Source organism: Apodemus sylvaticus, chromosome 11, assembly GCF_947179515.1.
Source record: "Apodemus sylvaticus chromosome 11, mApoSyl1.1, whole genome shotgun sequence".
Lineage (NCBI taxonomy): Eukaryota > Metazoa > Chordata > Mammalia > Rodentia > Muridae > Apodemus > Apodemus sylvaticus.
Genome location: NC_067482.1, coordinates 57909518 through 57929300, shown reverse-complemented (window position 1 = coordinate 57929300; position 19783 = coordinate 57909518). Strand labels below are relative to the sequence as shown.

Below are 19783 nucleotides of genomic sequence, written 5' to 3'. Positions count from 1 at the left end.
CTATGGGCACGTGCAGTTTGTCCATTAGTTACTGTCCCCCAAAACCAAGCTATCTACTTACCTGGATACATCTTGCTGATTTCCTGAATGAAGGGATCATTAAAGCCAGCAATTATAGCACCACCTACTGGAACCATAAAATTTTTGTCCAAGCTCTGAACGAAAGCATCAATTCTACCAACCCGAGCCCCCTAGAATCAAATAATATGTGGGTCACATGTTAGTCACTATGAGGACAGACAATTGCTATTAACAAGTAAAGGCCACAAGAACAACAAAATCATGTTCTACAAAATGATACAGATTTAATTTCTTTCCCACATTTGCAAAGGCTGCTACTAATGTTACCTTAATTATAAAGTAAAAATGAGTAACCCTAAAACAGTGCATAGCTGTTTTTTCAAAAGCAGGTGAAGGGCTGTAATTGGCTTTGCAGCAGGGCAAGTCCGGGGTTTACAGGACTAATCCACAGCTCTGAGCGGTGCTCATTATAAGCGGAACATTGGCACTCTGCAGTGACAACTGCTTTCACAGATTAATCACCAACTCATAACCTCTGGAAAGCAGGTGGGATTTCATTACCAGTATGAGTAGGAATTCCTGTGTAACAGCTTTTTACCTTAAAACTGAGAAAGAGACAAAGCATTTCTCCATGTCCTGCACCTGTGTCCTTTATTTGACAATAAGGTCTGCAGTGATTAAGTAGTTTAAACACTGGCATCACAGTCTAATAAACTACAGCTGCCCAAAGTGCCAAGCAGCTAGAAAATTCAGTGCTTCTCTCTGATACTTAGGCTGATCTACTTTTTTCTTTTTTAGGTTTGTTTGTTTGTTTGTTTCTCAGTGCTGAGGACTGACCCCAGGACCAGGCAAGCAATGACTCGAAGCTTAGACTCTAAACAACAAGCTCTACTTGCATAATGACTCTGATCACAAAAGAGAAGCCAAATTTTATGTTTATCATCCACGAACGACAATTTCATTTGTATATTCCTGGCAGTACCAGGCGATGCTTCTCCATAACTTGTGGTCCTTACCATTGTAACCCTAGACAGTCTCATTCCATGGCAAATGAACTTCAAACGAGGTCTAATATCCCAGCACAGAGCGGAACAGCACCCACTAGAAACGTGGAACCAAGTTCTGCTTCCCATTCGACACAGCTGTGACCTTCTGTCTAATGTGGTGCAATTTTCTCCTCTTAAAAATGGAGATACTATCTAAATTTTAACTCACATAGTTTTTTCTTTATCTGAAGCCACAGATTTCCAATCTCTATTCACAATCTACATTCCTATTAATATTATAACCACATTTGACCTTCGTTCTCACACTTCCTGCCCACCTCTGTATCTCAGAGAGAATGGAAATCGTAGATAGCTGCTCTAATCTGACACACCAGATGTGAGCAACAGGTAGAGGCGGCAGGAGCTGGGGAGGGGGCAGGCCACTCCGAAACCATCACGGTCTTATTCTTGCTGTGACTCTTATTTCTTAACAAACTATGAACAGAGGAAAAGCCACCTCGCCTCAGGAAGAGGAAGCAGCACACAATCCAACAGAATAAATGATAGGAAAGCCCAGCAAGCTGTCCCTCGTAAACCATGGCCGGAAATAACTGCCTAGGATTTCTGAGAGGAACCTGAACCTAAACTGGGAGTGGGAAGCTGAGAGGAGGAGGGCTCAGCACTCCAGACTGCTACAGCACCCTCTCGCCGTGAAGACTGCACACTCCACCACAAGAAAACAAGCAGGCCATACCAGAACTCAGAGATGTTCAAGGGTCATACTCCCCACACTAACAAAATGCTGCCACAAAGGAAGAAAAAGAGAAAGCAGCAGAGCAGAGGCCGGCGGGGACAGGACACCGCGGTGTGTTTTGTGTGATGTAGTTTGGTAGCTCACACACTGACGGGAACCCAGAAGCCCAGAGGATCTACTGAATGAAATGACAATCAGGCATGAGCTAAAGTAGCAGTAACACTCTTTGCTCCAATTCTTAACAAGTGAAGTCACTGCTTCCCACACTTTGGAAACAATCAATCCCACACATATTTTTAATGCTCTACTATGTACCTCTATTAATCTGTCCTAACAGCTCAAATTAGGCATTTCAGGAAATACAATGAACGAAAAGTGTACTTCTTGAGAGTTCTTATACAGAATATCCTATCTGCACAGAACTAAGTCATTCTGGGGCATCTTTTGAAAGTGCTATACTTCAGCTATGATGGTTTTCTTCCCTGACCACATGGGTACTGTGATACTGTTTTCTAAGACTGGTGGTTTTAGCGTGTTGTGTTTAAGGGGGAAATCTGGGCCCCGGTGTTGACTGTGCTATACAAGCTGTTCGGCAGCTATGAGACCTCAGGCCAGTCACTTAGACTGCTTGGCTTGTTTGCTCATATATGAACAGGAACAATAAATACTATACTTTATTAGGATAAGGTTAGAACATTAAGAGCCTAACTGATGGCCAATACACGTGGCGGGTCCCTGCATTAGCACAGCTTTGAGTGAAAGTTAACTTTATAATGTCATGAACTAGCAGTCAGTACTCAGCAAGACCCATGTATTTATGTGGTTAAACCAACAATGCCATGACCTCTCCTCATGTAGGCCAATTTGCAGAAATGTTTGTTTACTACTTAAAGACAAATCCATTATAGAAGGCAATATAACACCTACAAGACAGAACCTGCATCTGAGAAACATCTCACACACATGGATGATGAAGTGGGGCGGCAGGAGGAGAAGTCCCAAGGACACCTTTCCCATCAGCTCCACAGTTCCCTTCTCTAGTATTCAAAAGTATGTTGTGAGCCCCAGAACACTGAGCACTTTTCAATTAGGGAATGATAATGTCTAAATAGATGACTCATTCGGTGCTGCAGAGACCTCAGCAATTAGAACAATTGCTGCTCTAGCATGAAGACCAGAAGTCTGCCCCTGGCACCCTGTGGCAGCTCACAAAACACCCTGAACTGCAACTCCAAGGCCATCTGTCTTCCACTAGCTCTCTCACACACATTCAATAAATAAATCAAAATAAACCTTTAAAATTATGTGTATGAAAACAACATAACCATGTAGAAAGTATAAACATAACTAACAAGGCCTGGAGTATTTTGTAAAATGTACACAACAACTACACTATGTGAAGACTGTATGTTCACAAGAACAGGAACTGTTCGTTATAGATGACTAAAGGTGCTTATAAGGCAGCTGTAATCACCTGCTCCTTCCTTTTGTAAACCTTTAGAGATGATAATGCATTCTGAATGTCAAAAGCATTAAAGATATAAGGGGCGAGGCAGTGAGATGCCCCATGGTTTAAAACATTCGCCACTCGCCCCAATAGCTTGAGTTCAGTCTCCAGGACCCACGTGGTAGAAGCAAAGAATTGGCTCCTACAAGTCACCCTCTGACCTCCATATACATGTTATAGCACACATGTGTGTGCATGAACACACACACACAGTAACTTTTAAGTATTAAACATTAAAGGGATGAACACGAGGAAGGAGGGGCACAGAAGCGAGTCATCGTGCAGCGTTTTCACAAGCTCCATCTCAGACCCCTGTGCACTGTTCTTCCGCTCTAGATGACTCATACCTGAGCCAACGGACGGATCTGTGAGGCAGCCTCGAAAAGTTAAGAAATGATGAAAAGACACCAAAGGGAGTGGATAAGGAGAGATCAGAGGGCAGCAGATACTAAAGGATTTTTAAGATCCTGGAAAATGTTTAAATTTTTTTTAAGATTTGAAAATATATTTTTATGTATTCACATGGTTCCTTCTTACTCTTCCTGTTTTCTTTTTCCTCTATATAAAATATAATCATCAGTATAGTTTTTGAAATATTATAATTCAATACATTAGAAAAATGAACATCCTGGGTTAAAAAATTTCTCAGAAGAATGCCACTGAAATATTTCTATGTTGATTCAGGACCATCAAAGCTGTTCCACAGGACCTGAGAAATGTCTCATCCACTAAGAATACTCATCATGCAGTGCAACCATGAGGATCAGAGTGTGGCTCCCAGACCCACATGCTTCACATACACAGAAAACCCCAGCTCCAAGGAGGACTGAGACAGAGCATCAACAGGGCTTGCTGCCTTCCAGCCTGAGAAAATCCAACCCACAGGTTCAGGAGAGACCCTGCCTCAGGGGAAAACAGAAGGGCACTCAACACCCTCTTTTGACCCCCAACTGTACAAACTAGCATACTCACACAGACACATAGGTGTGCACACACTTACATACAGAGATACATGCATACACATAAAATATATGCATAAACAAATATTTAAAAGCTACTATCCAATTACCATCATACTACCTAGGAACAACAATTTTACTAATAAAATACTGCATACAAGTTTACTAATGAAATACTGCATACAAGTTTCTAATTCAAGTTCCCTGAATAGAGAGAACTAAATAATGTTTACTGTATTGGGTTATAGAAAAAAGTCATAATCCTACAGTATATAATAATATAATAATTCACCTGCTGAATGAGATGCATGCACTTTGAAGACTGCAATCCATAAGCGTTGTTGACTACATGTGGAATGTCATAATTAGCACAAATCACAGCCAGTTCTTCTAATCTATAAACATAAACATTTACAGAAAGACATACTCATACTGTGCTTTATAAATAGTTATGGAAAGTTTTTATTAATAGCCAGTCTTAAGGTCTACCACGGAAAGGGAGACGGGATGACAGACTGAATAAACCTCTGTAGTGTCTTTATATGTAATTCACCAGCCTGGAAATACAGAGCAAGCACTTTAGGAAACCTAGAATACGTTTTAATGTTACTAATAAATGAGAAAAATGTATTTATAAAAGTTTATGATTTGAGAGGCAGAAGCAGGAAGATCTCTGTGAGTTTGAGGTCAGCTGAGTCTACATAGTGAGTTCCAAGCCAGATCTACACAGCAAATTCCAGGCCAGCCAGGCTACATAGTGAGACCCTATCTAAAAGGAAAAAGCAATAACAACAACAACAAAAACCTCATGATGGTAACTTTTAACTAACTTCCAAACTTTTTACAAACAAGACAAAGATGCTACGACTCTCACAGAGAGCTGGGACTCGGTTCTTACTGCTCTGACTGCTCACAATATCAAAGTTAGTGCTGGCAAAGCAATGAGCATGTCTGGAACCCTTAGGAGAGCTCACAGAAGGAAAATGACAATATTCCTGTGCCAAAGTCACTGACCACTGGCATTGCCTAACAGCCGGGATATATCCTTTTAAAAATTGCTGGCTTAAAATCTACATTTCTTCACTGTTCATTTGACACTCCTCATATAAAGACAATTTGAGTCTAATGTATGTTAAATATGGTATGAACCACAACATAGCAGAGGTCCTTGTGACTAAAACCACCTGTAAAAATGTCAGCACACTGCAAAACTGCAACTAAATCCTATGATGCAATTAAGGTGATTTTTTAATGTTTTGTTTCACAGAATAGAACAATTTGGAAATAAAGCATTTTAAATGTTCTTTCCAAAGGGAGGTATTTAAATGCATAGCATCAGGAGGCAAGCAAATCTCTATGAGTTTGAGGCCACCCTGTTCTACACAGTAAATTTCAGGCCAGTCAGGAGATATACAAGATCTTGTCTCAAGTAAATCATGAGTGGTATGGACTTATTACTAAGCTATACATGATGTATCTTTTTTTCTAGATGTGAGCAAGTATGTTTTAAAACTATAAATGGAAATAAGATCATGTTCATTTATCAGAACTTTTAATTTGCTTCCTTCAAGTATTATAAATTGTGGTGGTGGTTTAGGTAATAATGGTCGACATACACTCAGATATTTCAGGGCTTAGCCATGAGGGAGTACCACTACTTAATAAGGAACAGGACAGGACGTGTGGCCTTGTTGGAGATGTGTCATGGAGGAAGACTTTTAGGATTCAAAAGTCCAAGCCAGACCAGTGTCTATTCCTGCTGCCTGCAGATCTTGACATAGAACTCTCAACTTACTGTTCCTGCACCATGTCTAGCTATGTGACACTAAGCTCCCTGCGCTGGTGACTAAACCTCTAATACCATAAGGCAGCCCCAATCAAATGCTTTCCTTTGAAAGAGTTGCCATGATCGTGCTATTAACAGCAATAGACCACTGATTAAGACATGAATAAAATCTAATTTTTAGGGCTGGAGAGATGGATTATTCAGCCAGTAAAGTGCTTGCCTTACAATCGAGGACCTGAGTCTAATTCCTCAGAATCACAGAAAAAGTCAGATGTGGCAGCATGTGCCTGGAATCCCAGCAACAGACATGCAAAGACGGGACAAACACTGGGGCTCAAGAGCTACCCAGGCTGATGGAAACAGGGTGCTCCAGGGAGAGCCCCTGTCGCAAAACAACAAAGCGAAGAGGGAAATAAAAAGACATCCAAAATCAGTTGTTGGGCCACATGCACACAAGAATGTACATAAGCACACACAAGAACACACACAAGCACACACAACACACCTGATTCACAATCAATACCAAAATGTCTTCTGCTACTAACAAAATAGACTTGGAACACACATACATATATTCTTTGGAAGATAAAAAGCACCTTTTTCATATGTCTGTGCTCTAGAGAAAGAATTCTCTAATAACCTCCTTGAAAATAAAGTATAATATTAAACTTATTTAGACAAACAAATAAAACTTGTAAGTAACTTTAAATGATCCATATTAATCAGACGTTTAACAGGACATAAAAATACACTAAATGTAAGGCAAAAAAAAAGCAGAAAACAGATTTTCTATGTGAACCCCACTGTATTCTAAATCAGAAGTTTAATAGCCATCAGAAATGTCATTCTTTTAACATTTTTTACACAGATTTCCTATTACATACTCCATAAATGACCAATAAAAACAAAATAAATGATATACCACTAAAAGACTATAAAATCAGAAATTCAAATATACTACTTACTTTACACCTCCATTTTCCTAAGCTCCACTAGTCAAAAAACATTCATTACATCATACAAATAAAAAGTAACAAATGGCAATTCACTGACTGTTAAACCCTCCTGACTTTTTGTAGCAGGTCTACATATAAACCACTGCAGCCCCACATACACTGAAACCATGGCTCAAGATAAAGCAAAGCTCCCCAGGGAGAAATAATTCAGCTAATACAAATACTCACAAGCTGTCTTGGGAAATGAGGTTTACTTCTATTCCATTAAAATTTTCTAGATATCAAAATTATGAAAGAATACCATTTCTTTCATATTTTGATAGAAATTTTAAATGATTGGTCATTAATAAACTACCACAGCATATGCAACATAATTTTAAAACAGAATTCATGAAAAATGAGCAAGGTAATTTTTCAAGAGCACAGCTTCAATATGATCTTTTAAAATTTGCCTATGAGATAATAAAAGCTAACATGTGGCCATCACTGCCAAACAAAGTGAGTGCACAAACACCAAAGATTAGCATCCAGAGTCCAAAGTCAACATGATTCTTAGTCATTAGGACTTCTATTAAAAATACTAAAATGAGACCAAACTCAAGCTTCTGGCAAAAACAGAAAATTCTGTTAATAAACCTAAGCCCTATGACATTTTCAAAATAAAATATTTATGGCTGTCTTTTAGAAAAGTGAACATCTGCCTCTCCCGTGGCTTTAATTTTCTAATTTATATTATCTCCAAAAACGTGGATAAGCACCATAAATAACTAGTTTAATCTCCCCATCAAAGAAATGTAAATAATCCTAAACTATTTTATTTATAGTCTGTTAATGACTATAGTTCTTACTTAGCAAATGAACTGCAAGGCCAAAGGAGAGATGGGGAAAATGTAAGCCCAGCAGTGCACTTGGAAAAGCTTTAACAATGAATAAAACACTCCGGAGAGGCTTGTACCAGCAAGAGCAGGGAAGCAGACAAATAAGATGGACTAAGATTTGGATAGACGAATGTCCGCCTCTGCATCAGCTGCTTTTCCTCCAGTATCACACTTCTCCAGCGCGCCTCAATACCTGTCTAGGACTGGCCAGTAGACGCACTACTCACCACCAAACATCATCTCAGCGTGCTCGAGACTCAGTGGACAGCCTGTTAGTTAAAAGCCTGCTGAGCGAGCATCTAAAGACCACGTCAGTTACCTATCAGGCACCCTGGGGGCAAAGCAGGCTGTGGTGGAATGAAGGCACAGGACATGCTCAGGCCCGAGCTCCTGGATTTTAGCCTCCACGGCTTTCAGGTCTGTGCGCAGCTCATCGCCTTCCAATACATTTTCTATCACCACAGGTTCAAAACCTATTCAAGTCAACCAGAGAGCTAAGCATTAGTGTCAACTAAATGTGAGATGATTCCAGAACTTTGAGAACCAATGCAATGGCATACAGAAATCTAAGTACTTATTAAACTAACAAGCATTTCCTGTAGTAATAAAGATGGTGGCTCAGAGCTAACACTAGTCAGAAACAAGTCAAAAGGGTGTGAAGAACAAGTAGACAACTAGGACTGGATCTTAATGCTTTGAAATAATACGGAAAGGATTTTATACTGTAAGGAAAACACATATTAACCAGAGGTCTACAGAAGTTAATTGTTCAGATGCTGATAATCAAAATGAAACCTGCTCAGGGCTGGAGAGATGGCTCAGCAGTTAAGAGCACCAACTGCTCTTCCAGAGGTCCTGAGTTCAATTCCCAGCAACCACATGATGGCTCACAACTATCTGCAATAGGATCTGATACCTTCTGGTGTGTCTGAAGACAGCTACAGTGTACTCATATAAATAAATAAATATATGTGTGTGTGTATGTGTGTGTGTATATGTATATATACATATACATGTATGTGTGTATATATACAAATATATACATATATAATGTATATAAATAAATCTATTTATATACATTTATTTATAAATAAAGAACCCTGATCATTCTCTAGAAACATTTCAATTTTATTTGAGTTTATTACAGAGATAGCTATAAATAATAATTTTGTTTTGCCACATACACACACATACCAAAAAAACCCTACAATTATTTTAGTAGCGTGAAGATCACTAACCTATCTTATGGCCCAGGAGTTTTTATTTGAAAACTCTTTTTTATTTTATTTAATTTAATTTTATTTATTTTTATTTTATTTTTAATTGAAATATTGTACTTAACTAGCATATAATTAAAGATCACCTCACAAATAATTATACAAACTTTAATGGTAAAGCTAAGTAACCTTTAAGTAAATTTAAAAGTTGCATAAAACAAAATATATACTAAGTTTTATGAATACTTTACTACAGTTTCTTTAAAGCATGAAAATGGAGTACATTTAATTTTTCATTTACCTATATCTACATAAAAATCAGAATTTTTCCATTGGATGTCTAAAATATCACATATGCTCCATGTCTTCTTTTACCTGCAGTGACCATGGACTTAAAGCAGGACTTCTGGTCTATCCGTGGCCATATGATATACTTGGCCTTCGGCCTTTTGTGTCGCAGTGTTAGGAAACATAAGGTTAGACTCATCCCAGTTGCCATGGGAACTACAAAGCAACTGGCCACTGAATGAACACCTAGAAATAAGAAATAAAACAATTTATGATCCCATTAAAATTTTCTGGAAGAAATTATACATTTCCTTTATCAAATAGCATGGACTGTAACCCTGATGTTTCTTCTTTGCTCTCATGAAACTCATTGTTGAAGCCAGAGGGTAGTGGCACACACCTTTAATCTTAGTACTTGGGAGGCAGAGAGGCAGGTGGATCTCTGTGATTTTAAAGGCCAGCCTGGTCTACAGTGAGTCCCAGAAGAGCTGGAGCTACATAGTGAGACCCTGTCTCAGGGGAAAAAAAAAAAAGGCAGAAACATTGTACTTTGCCCAGTGATGGGCCTGGTCTACAGAGAAGTTTCCAGGGCAGTCAGGGAGTCACAGAGACCCTCCAAAAACCAAACAAAAAAAAAATTATCATTCCTGGGGCTATAGCTCTCGTTTTCTGTCTTATTCCTGAAACAGGTTTACACGTGTGTCCTTTTAAAAGCCATTTATACTGTTTTTGAAGACACAAAAATGTAAGAAACCTGTGTGCTCTCTACTCAGTCACATTTTGATTGACACAATACTTACCAGCCAGCTTTATAACATTAAGCACCAAAGAATTAGTAATTTTGTTCAGGAGGCTGGAGCCTGCAGCTTTTGGTTGCACAGCAGAAATATCACCAGATCGTCCAATTCCATGGATGAACCTAAGCAAAACGTAGGCCAAAACCCACACAACTACATCAGTGTGCAAGTAGCCAGTGCAATACGCAGGTTTACAAATAAATAACCAAAAACTAGCAGAGGCGGTTTTCTGTTGTTGTCGGTATACTTCATAAATGACTAATGTGGAAATAAGTTGAAACATGTGACTTAAGTTGAAACAGTTTCAATATGTTGTAGTAGCTAATCTCCAAAGTCCATCATTATCAAATTCTTTTATCATTTTGGTCCACACCAAAAAATACGGTTTAATTCTCTCCCATATCTACATCTGGATTGGGGGGTTGTCCTTACTGACTTACTTTTGACTGAACATAGAAACTGATCGTCTGGAGCCTCTGAGTTCTAAAAAGATCTTAAGAAGTGCTAAAGTCTACTTGGCTTCTTGAAGAGTCTGCTAGTGTGCACTGCCTTTCAAAATCCAGCTGCTCACTTGGAGGAGCTGACATAACAAGATGGGACCTGAGCCCTTGGCCATGTAAACAAGTCATCTTTAATAGAATGCCCACTCTCACCTTCAATGAGACTACAGTCTCAGCTGACATTTGACAATACACTGGAAATATAAGACACTCTCTCAGCTGAGCTCAGCTAACACACAGAACCAGGAGGAATAATGATCATTTTAAGCCATTAGCCTTTGGAGTGATCTGTTTAAAACCATGGCACAGGTGACATTCTATTCCCTTGTTTCCGCCAACCAGAGCAGTGGGACAGATTCCAATCTGAATGAGCTGATGCTTTAGAAATTGTTCTAATTAGTTGGTGGCAGTGACAGTGGTCTTTTGAGACAGACTCTCACTAAGTAGTCCTGGATGACCCTATACTTTGGACGCTCCCCCGTTTCTGCTAAGTGCTGGATGTTAAAAGCAACATCAAAAATAACAGGAAGCAATAATCACTATTCCTTAATATCTCTGAACAACAATGGACTCAATTCCCCAATAAAAAGACATAGACAAACGAAATATTTCTCATGTAAATCTTCAATTTTATCAGAAAAGGTTTGTAATTCCCCTTTTAATTAATTTAGTAATGTTTTTATGTCTATCATTTTATCTGCATTATTTTTCATGATAGTCTTCAATTTTAATGTCTTTCAATATACTTCCTCTATTTTATCAGATGTTTTCTATGTAAATCTTTGATTTTATCACAAATGTTTCTAATTCCTTCAATTAACTTAGAAAGAGTTTTTATATCTACCATTTTATATGTAAAAATTTCCATGAAATAGTCAATTTTAACATGTTTGTCTATATGGTTAATGAATTTTACCAGAAATATTTTCCATGTAAATCTTCAATTTTATCTGAAAATGTTTATAATTCCACCTTCAATCAAATTAAAATTATCTTTATTCCTATCATCCTTTGTAGGGCTGGATTTGTGGGCAGATATTGTGTAAATTTGGTTTTATCATGGAATATCTTGGTTTCTCCACCTATGGTGATTGAGAGTTTTGCTGGGTATAGTAGTCTGGGCTGGCATGTGTGTTCTCTTCGGGTGTGTATGAGGTCTGCCCAGGGTGAACACCTTTAATCACATGAGTCAGGAGGCAGAGTCACGTGAATCAATCTCTCTAAGTCTGAGGCCAGCATGAGCTAGTAAGTTCTAGGCCAGACAGTTACAAAGTGAGACTGTCTTAAAAACAAGAAAGGAAGGAAGGAAGGAAGGAAGGAAGGAAGGAAGGAAGGAAGGAAGGAAGGAAGGAAGGAAGGAAGAAAAGGAAAACAAGAATGCAACACACAACTATGGTGTACATCAACTGAAGTTTAAAAAGAAAAGAGGCCACACCCGTGTTCTACACACATTCTACAAAGCTGGCTGAACTTCTATGGCTAAGTCAGCAAGTTGCCAGAATCAAAACATTTCCCTCGGTGTGGCCTCTCACCTCTGTGACTATTAGGTAAATCCTTCTGGAATTGACAGAAAACTCCTAGCTTCACCTACCTGAACACTAAGAATGTCATCAGACAACACCTGAGGCCTTCGACAGGATTTCTCTGCTTTCCTGAAATGTGCCTACCTCTATGTTTCCACTAGTGTATTCAAAAGTGTCTTGGCCTAGGATTTTGTTCTGCGACTATTTTATATAAAAATTTCATGAAACTGTTACCAATCCAGAACATGATATTTGGGATCACCTGTCACCTATATGTATTAAAAGAATAACTCTTATTCCTCTTGAAGTGAACTGTGATTTTTGTAAGACTTATTTATTTTATATATATGAGTACACTGTTGCTGTCTTCAGACACCAGAAGACATCAGATCCCATTGCAGATGGTTGTGAGCCACCATGTGGTTGCTGGGATTTGAACTCAGGACCTCTAGAAGAGCAGTCAGTGCTCTTAACCGCTGAGCCATCACTCCAGCCTGAACTATGTTTTTTTTTTTCCATTAAGCTTTCAGAACAGATGTACTTGTTTAAATATTATCAGAACACAGCACTTGTGCTGTTGACCAGCCAGCATCTCATAGGGAAACCAGAGCATATCAGCACCCCAGGTCTACTGTCATGAAAAGCACCGGCTCCAAGTGTTTCCTTCGCTCAGTTCCGTTTGATTTCCATACCCATTTGATGAGGGAAGGGATTATTTCTGAGTGGAAACTTCGTAATTTAGTAGGAATACCACCACCGTCATTTTAAGTTCCTTCCACTCCCATTCCCAGAAAAATAAATGAATAAATGTTTTCACAAGTAGTTTAAGAATCATACCTGTAATGACGACGAGCGACCAAAGCAGAGGCCACTCTTCCTTCCCTTTCTCCCACACCACAATTACCCAAGAAATTGTTGCTATCCATGACTGCAAGCTCCTGCAGAAAGAGTTCGAGTGTACTTTCATCCCAGCCATCCTCTGGACACTTGCCCTTAAAAAAAATTAGTAATGGTATTTATATTCAGGAAAATTATCGGTCCCTAAAACTCCACATCGATGTACTTCGATTCTTTTTAGTGCGTTTTAATGACCCTTGATTCCTCACATCAGAAATAAACTCAGCAGCTATGAAGGAACTGCCAATTGGCCAAACGCTCGCATTCTACTTCACTACAACTAGAAGTTGTGAATAAGTGTAATACAGCCACTGAAGTTTGCGAGGACTCTCAAACCTCAGTTGACTTGGGGAAACTGAAAAGCTGACGTCCTCAGTTGAGTTTTCAAACTAGGGGCTGGCAAAATCTCGAGGGCACTAAAGTTCAGGACTGCTGTCAAGGAGCGAGGCCGGACAGGTCCGGCGGAGAGCGGCCCGGGCGCCGGAGAAGGTTTCCGGACAGCACGCGCCCCCTGGGTGGCGCAGGCGACCAAACCCTTGGACTTTGACAGTTCCACACACAGCGAGGAGCGCGCTGCCCCTCCCCTCCCTGCAGACGCAGAGCCGAGTGCCGAGGCAGCAGAATACCTGCTCTAGAAGCAGCCGGATGAGGTGCTCGTGTGCGCGCCGAGCCTCGCAGCCCTGCCTCACGTAAGCCGGAGACACCCTCCGCTCGCCAGCCGCGAAGCTCTCGGGGTTCATGACGGCGCCCACTAAGTACACGCCGAGGCCCAGGATGCAGCGCGCCGCCCAGACGGTACGGGGCGGCGGTGGACCCAAAATACCCTAGGCCTCCGCCTTCGGCTTCCGGGCATGCGCAGAGCCATCTTGGTTGCCCTTCACTCCCCCACCATACCCTCACCCCAACCCCAGCACCACAACCATCTAGGAAGAAGTTGAAAACTCTGAGTATTCATGAGAGAGATGGCAAGATTAGCGGGTTTCTGGCATAGGAAAGGGGCGTTGGCTTGGGCTAGGTAAACTCTTATAATCATGAACACTAGTCCTTCAAGAGAGGGCAGAGAAGGCTTAAGGGCCATTATGTGGGCTTCTCAAGAAATGATGATTTATGATCTGCTCCAGTCATGTTGTTTGAGTCTTCCTCAGATTGTGTCAGATTCCACAACCTTACATCCATACCTTGATATATTTCAGCATTTCCTACTCCTGACAACCTTATTAACGGATAGAGTCCTCCCTGCTACTGTGGCAAATTTATTTCAAGATAGTTAATCTCTTTCTTTTTCTTATTTTTTTTCCCAGACAGGGTTTCTCTGTGTAGCCCTGGCAATCCTGGAACTCACTCTGTAGACCAGGCTGGCCTCTAACTCAGAAACCCGCCTGCCTCTGCCTCCTGAGTGCTGGGATTAAAGGTGTGTGCCACCACTGCCCAATGATAGTTACTGTTTTTATTTCAAATTATGAAGTAATTTGCAATAATTCAACTCATCAGTGTACTATGGGAAGAGGAACCTTATGCATATCTTACCTGAGATCTAGAGTTTTCTGTACTTCATTTAGATTTATAGAATTCCTTTAAGAACTTTGTACTAATACTTGTCCATGAATAGTGTATCTTTAGAATATAGTGGTAATCTACCAAATAGAGGAATTCACCAATGGCAGAACATATGCACTTGCATGTCAGAAAACGTGGCCTGCAAGTTCTATATGACTTTGAAATGTTTGACAGAAGAGTTCCTCATCTTTTTTGGGTGCCACAACAAAAATAGACAAGAAGTTAAAGGATTCTGCGCTATTTCATAGGTTCGTGGCCATGTGAAAATAAAGGCTCATGTGAAAAGAGGGGAGATGTGAAAAGAGGGGAAGAAAAATGCTCCAAGAGAGCCCTGCCTAGCCAGCATCCTCAGCCATTAACAATCCCTTTGCATGCAAAGGTCACGGTCCTTCAGCTATAAAGGCACTGTTGTCCAATACCGGCACTTAGTCCCTGCCTTTGAAAAGAAAAGATGGGGGAAATGGTTGGACCTTTTGCTCAGCTAATCTCCGGGACATTTGCTCAGGGCTATCAGATATCTTCAAAAGGATATCACGAGTCTTCCTGGAGCCACTCATTGCAACACAGGCAAGCTGGTTCCTCTCCCAAGTCAACAGGAGCTGTGAAGCTTTCCAAAGATCACTGAGGTTAACTGAGGATCACTGTAACCTGCCTGCGCCGTAGTCTGGGGAAAATCCACAAACGTGGGCTGAACCATGACCTCAGTGGGCATGTCACCATTTTTAGATTGATTTTTAAAATGCCTCTTAGGTAGTGTATGTCCATTTTCAGGGTGGTCTATGGTATTTCCTTGCCAAAAGATACGGCCTGTATAGTCTCTGAAAGTTCTGATTTTATTTTAACCTGAGTCAAAAAAAAAAAATCCGAACAGTGACCAAGTCACTCATTTCTATCAAGAAGATCAAATTCTAGTCAAATGGCCTCAGCAAGAATAGGAGGAGGAAGGACCTCTGCACTGTCTGGCCCTGTCACAGATGTGGAAAGGAGGGTAACAAAGTGCATGCTCACATGCAGTGCAAACTGGGAACACTGGGAGGTGGGGTGGAGGAAAGGAGCAAGGGGATGGAGGAAGGGAGGAAGGGGATGAGAAAAGGGAGGGGAGGGAGGGAGGAAGAGGATGGAGGAGGACCAAATCCAAAGTATGTATGGAACCCACTGCTTTGTGTACTAGTGGTGTTTTTTAACTGAAAAGAGAACAGATCAAAATTCTGTCAGCATGAAAAGTTAACCCAAGAAGATACTACAAACTGAGGGTTTTTAAGAGATCTTTCAGAAACAGCCCATCTTCTAAAGCTGTAGGCTGACTGGGACCTTCAGACCAAGCCAATGGCCTCAGAGTAGGCCACTCCCTTTCCAGGCAAGGTCCCCGTCTACTTGCACTCACTATAAAATCCTCTCCCGTCCTTCCCATTTTAGGTGGAGCCGCTTTGGGCCCCTTTCACTCTTGTGTTGGTGTAGGCCAGGACATACTCTCTATAATGCCGCTCACTTCCCTCGCTCGGCACAGTGGCTGCCACAGGACATCTGTCACTGTCCCTATCTCTCAACTGGTGCCCCCCACTTGCAATTATATGAGCAAATGATCATAAACAATTCAGCATCATCACTTCACTGGTGTCCATCCCCCTCGGGGGGCGTGGGGGGGGAAGACTATTACAATATTGATCAGACCAACAGTGTTTCTGAATTTGAATTCAATCACCTTCGTAGGGTAATGGGCCAAATCCTTGCCACCTGGAAATGACTAGTTGAGATCCAAATGTGTATCCCAGCTAATATAAAGCCTTGGTTTCTACCTCGTGTCATGAGTCACACACAGTCCCCACCATCTATCTCCCTGTGTCCCCCAGTGAATCCACCTTCCACTTGGAGAGGACACCTAATCCAATTTGCTTCAAGCTGATACTTCCTGTACTTTAGGACTATGATTCCAAGACATGTCTGTACAATTTTTGCCCCTACTCAACTCAGGATGGCCTCTTCCCAAATCAGTTACATGAGATGTCCCATGTCTAATTAGCTGCCTTCAGCTTCCCAAGGCCATCATCATTAGTCCCAGTCCTGGCACACCTAAAACATTTCCTACTATACTTTCCCACTCCCCTGCATACATTTCTACAGAAATTGGGCATCAGCGCAGACAGAAAGAAAATTGGCTGGTATTCTGATTGGCCCGAACAGTGGTTGTCATAGTCATATCTGCATGTATCTGCTAGGTGCTTGTGAAACATACAGTGTAACCCCCCCCCCCAGAATTCCCCATCTTCCTGGGGCTTGGCATTCCCTCCCCCCCTCTCTCTGACAAGTGGGCTTAGTCATAGAGCAAGCTGTAATTTTCCATTCTTTTTTAAAGAGTTTTTATTTGTGTGGATATGACTTTGTCTATGTGAATGTATGGCATGCCTGTACGGGTGCCCCAAGGGGTCAGAAGAGTCTAATCATGGCGTTACATGTACAGGTGCCCCCAGGGGTCAGAAGAGTTTAATCCATGGCATTACAGGGGATTGGAACTGACCATGTTGGATAGTGGAAACTAAAATAAGTTCCTCTGAAAGAGCAGTGAGCACTTTTTAACTCTGCGCCGAGTCTCCACCTAAGCTAACCTAACAGCACAGGGGGCAGGCACGCCTCCAGCTTCTTTGTGATGCAGTAAACGTAGGTCTATTAAGTCATCTTTGGTTTTGGAAATAGACCATTTCCATTTTATTGTTTACATTCATCAGCCCTTTGTTTTCTTTTTGAGCCCTTTGAAATGCTGGTTGTAGAGACTCAATTCAAGTGAGCCTGCCGGATTTCTAAAGGACCCCAGGAAAGCCTGCGTCTGTTCCCTGACAACTACAGAATCACTTCAGGCCTTAGGTGAAGTAGCCTAAGGTTAGGGCCTGTCATAGAGCAACTTTCCATACAAAGTACCAGGGAAACCAGAAGAAAGACTAAGGAACCGCCTAACGAAGCCGGGAAGGGAGGGGGGTTAAGGATAATACACTGTGCTAGAAGGGATGCGCTAGAAGGGACTGACTGGAGGAGAACTCAGAATGAGCCCCCTCGAGTCTTTGGCCATTGAGGCATTTGTTAAAACTAAAACTAACTGTGCAATGGGCAATAGCAAAAAATTGTGCCCAGCTTTCTCCAATCAACCAAAGAATAAGTATTTAGCCACATTCTATTACTGCTGGAGTCAGCTATAGGCTCTCCTGTGGTTCCAAACTAGGTGTCTGACATGAGAGCACACTTATGGCTGTATGTTTTACCTTTTAGTTTTGGTGGGCTTGGCGCAGGGAGGCTAATTACATATTTGTTGTCATCAGTGTTGGGGTTCAGACTTGGGGTAAACTGATGGCTGAAGTGCATATTTTACATACTAAAGCGGGCATGACTCCAGGTTCTCCAAGCATCGCTCAGTTCCTGTCAGTTACAGGCACAGCAGGCAGACTCTACCCTCTGCCCTGAACTTTCCAGCCGAGGGCTGGGCTTCCTTCCCTTCTTCCAAAAGCTCTTCCTCATATAATCCAGACTTTTTGATCGTGTGTTGTCCCTCCACCCCCCACCCCACCCCCAAACCCACTCCGAATCTCTCTCTTCCTGTCTGTGCTCACTTTCTCTTCCCCTTCCCCAGGGCCACTTCCCTGCCCTTCCTTGGGAGCAGTAAACCTGTCCTACAGTGGCTTCCCAATGAATCTGCCTTTATATACTTTAATTGGGCTTAAATTGGTTCCTTTCATCCTTGGGGAATAACTTCAATCAGTTTCTTTTAGCTCAAAGGCCAGTTTAAAATCTTAAGCTATGCCCCTTTTTATTTTGTGTTTTTTTATTTTTTATTTTATTTTATTTCATTTATTTATTTTTGGGTGGTGGTGGTGGTGGTGTGTGTGTGTGTGTGCTCACATATGCGTGAGTGTGTCTGTTTCTCTTTCAGACAGGGTCTCACTTTGTACTCTTGGCTGGCCTAGAATTCACTATATATACCAGGCTGTCCTGGAACTCTTAGAGCCTGGAATACACCAGCCTCTGCTTCTTATGTGCTGAGATTAAGATGTGCCCCATCATATCCAGCCAGAACTGCTTGCAAATTAGCATTTGAAAAGTTTTTAACACCTATTTGAAACTTTGTCTCCCAATCTCTTAACTACTTTACCCTAATTAAACTATTAATCTTAGTGCAAAATCTGAGGTTGAGGCAGTAATTCCCTGCCCTCTGATTGTCTTCTACTCCCACAAAGCCAGACTTACAGTCAAAACATGCATAAAAGCACTCTTACTTAGCTATACATGGCTTAATCGAAAACAATTATTTTCATTCAACTAGCTGCCTAACTGAAACAGCCAGGCTCAAGGTCAAAAGGTGGAGAGTTCAAAAGATGATCTTGAGGAAGTGATTTCACTTCTCTGTGTTTCAGTTCCCCGTCCTTTAAAGGAATCAGTAGGAATAGCCTTTTTTATACAGAGTTTAAAATGCATAAAATAACAGGCCTATATAAATAGTGGGGATTTGTTCTTGACTACTCTAGCAGTACCAAGTATGGGTTCCATCTAGTGGAGTAGGCCTTAAATCCATGTAAAAAGTGGTTGGTTACTGTTATGGGACTTGTGACCCCTGGGAAAAGACCACAGACTTGGTCTAATTATAATGAAAAGATTTATCGATCAGCTGCTAGCTGAAGGAACAATCTGTGAGCCAAATTTGTGATTGCCGTGAGAAGCAGGGTAAGGAAAAGATTCTTACAAGGGAATACAAGAAGACCTTCAGTGTCTACACTGAAGCCAGCAAAAACTGGTCTGTTTTGCCAAGTTAACTGATGCAAAACGACCACTGGTATCTGTGTAAACAAGTTACAGAAGCCAAAAGAGCAGCCAGTCATATCATAGCAAGTAGATAGATAGTCATAGCTGTCATTTTGGGGGGAGGGTCATTAAGTCAGAGTAACTGGGAACTTATCTTCCAGGGGCTGGAGTCAGAGACAAAAGACTAGTGGATACCAAGATGGATCCTAGCACAAAATGGAATTTCTTCGGCCATCACTGTTACTCCCATAATGTTTGTGCCATTATTGTACCAGTATATTCTGCAAGCAGGTCGCTGTTGAAGGCCACAGGTTTTGTTTCTGGCTGATATTGATGATTACACACCCCCTCTGGTAGCATGCAGAGTACCTTCCA

The 19783-nt window shown here is 41.2% G+C and overlaps 1 protein-coding gene across 2 annotated transcripts in view; it reads right to left on the bottom strand.

Annotated features, from left to right (window-relative positions):
* The window catches only part of Sepsecs (Sep (O-phosphoserine) tRNA:Sec (selenocysteine) tRNA synthase), a 64422-nt gene that overhangs the window by 17662 nt on the left and 26977 nt on the right, over positions 1-19783 (bottom strand). The window contains exons 1-7 of one of the 2 annotated variants that reach the window (XM_052199345.1): positions 13696-13854; positions 13010-13164; positions 10153-10271; positions 9440-9598; positions 8167-8320; positions 4520-4622; positions 62-191 (exon numbers count right to left, since the gene is read on the bottom strand). In XM_052199345.1, the coding sequence (XP_052055305.1) occupies positions 62-191; positions 4520-4622; positions 8167-8320; positions 9440-9598; positions 10153-10271; positions 13010-13164; positions 13696-13809 (934 nt within the window). In that variant the 5' untranslated portion in view covers positions 13810-13854. Of the gene's footprint in view, positions 1-61; positions 192-4519; positions 4623-8166; positions 8321-9439; positions 9599-10152; positions 10272-13009; positions 13165-13695; positions 13855-19783 lie in introns of those variants that run through there. The other variant, XM_052199346.1, reaches the window with a different exon arrangement.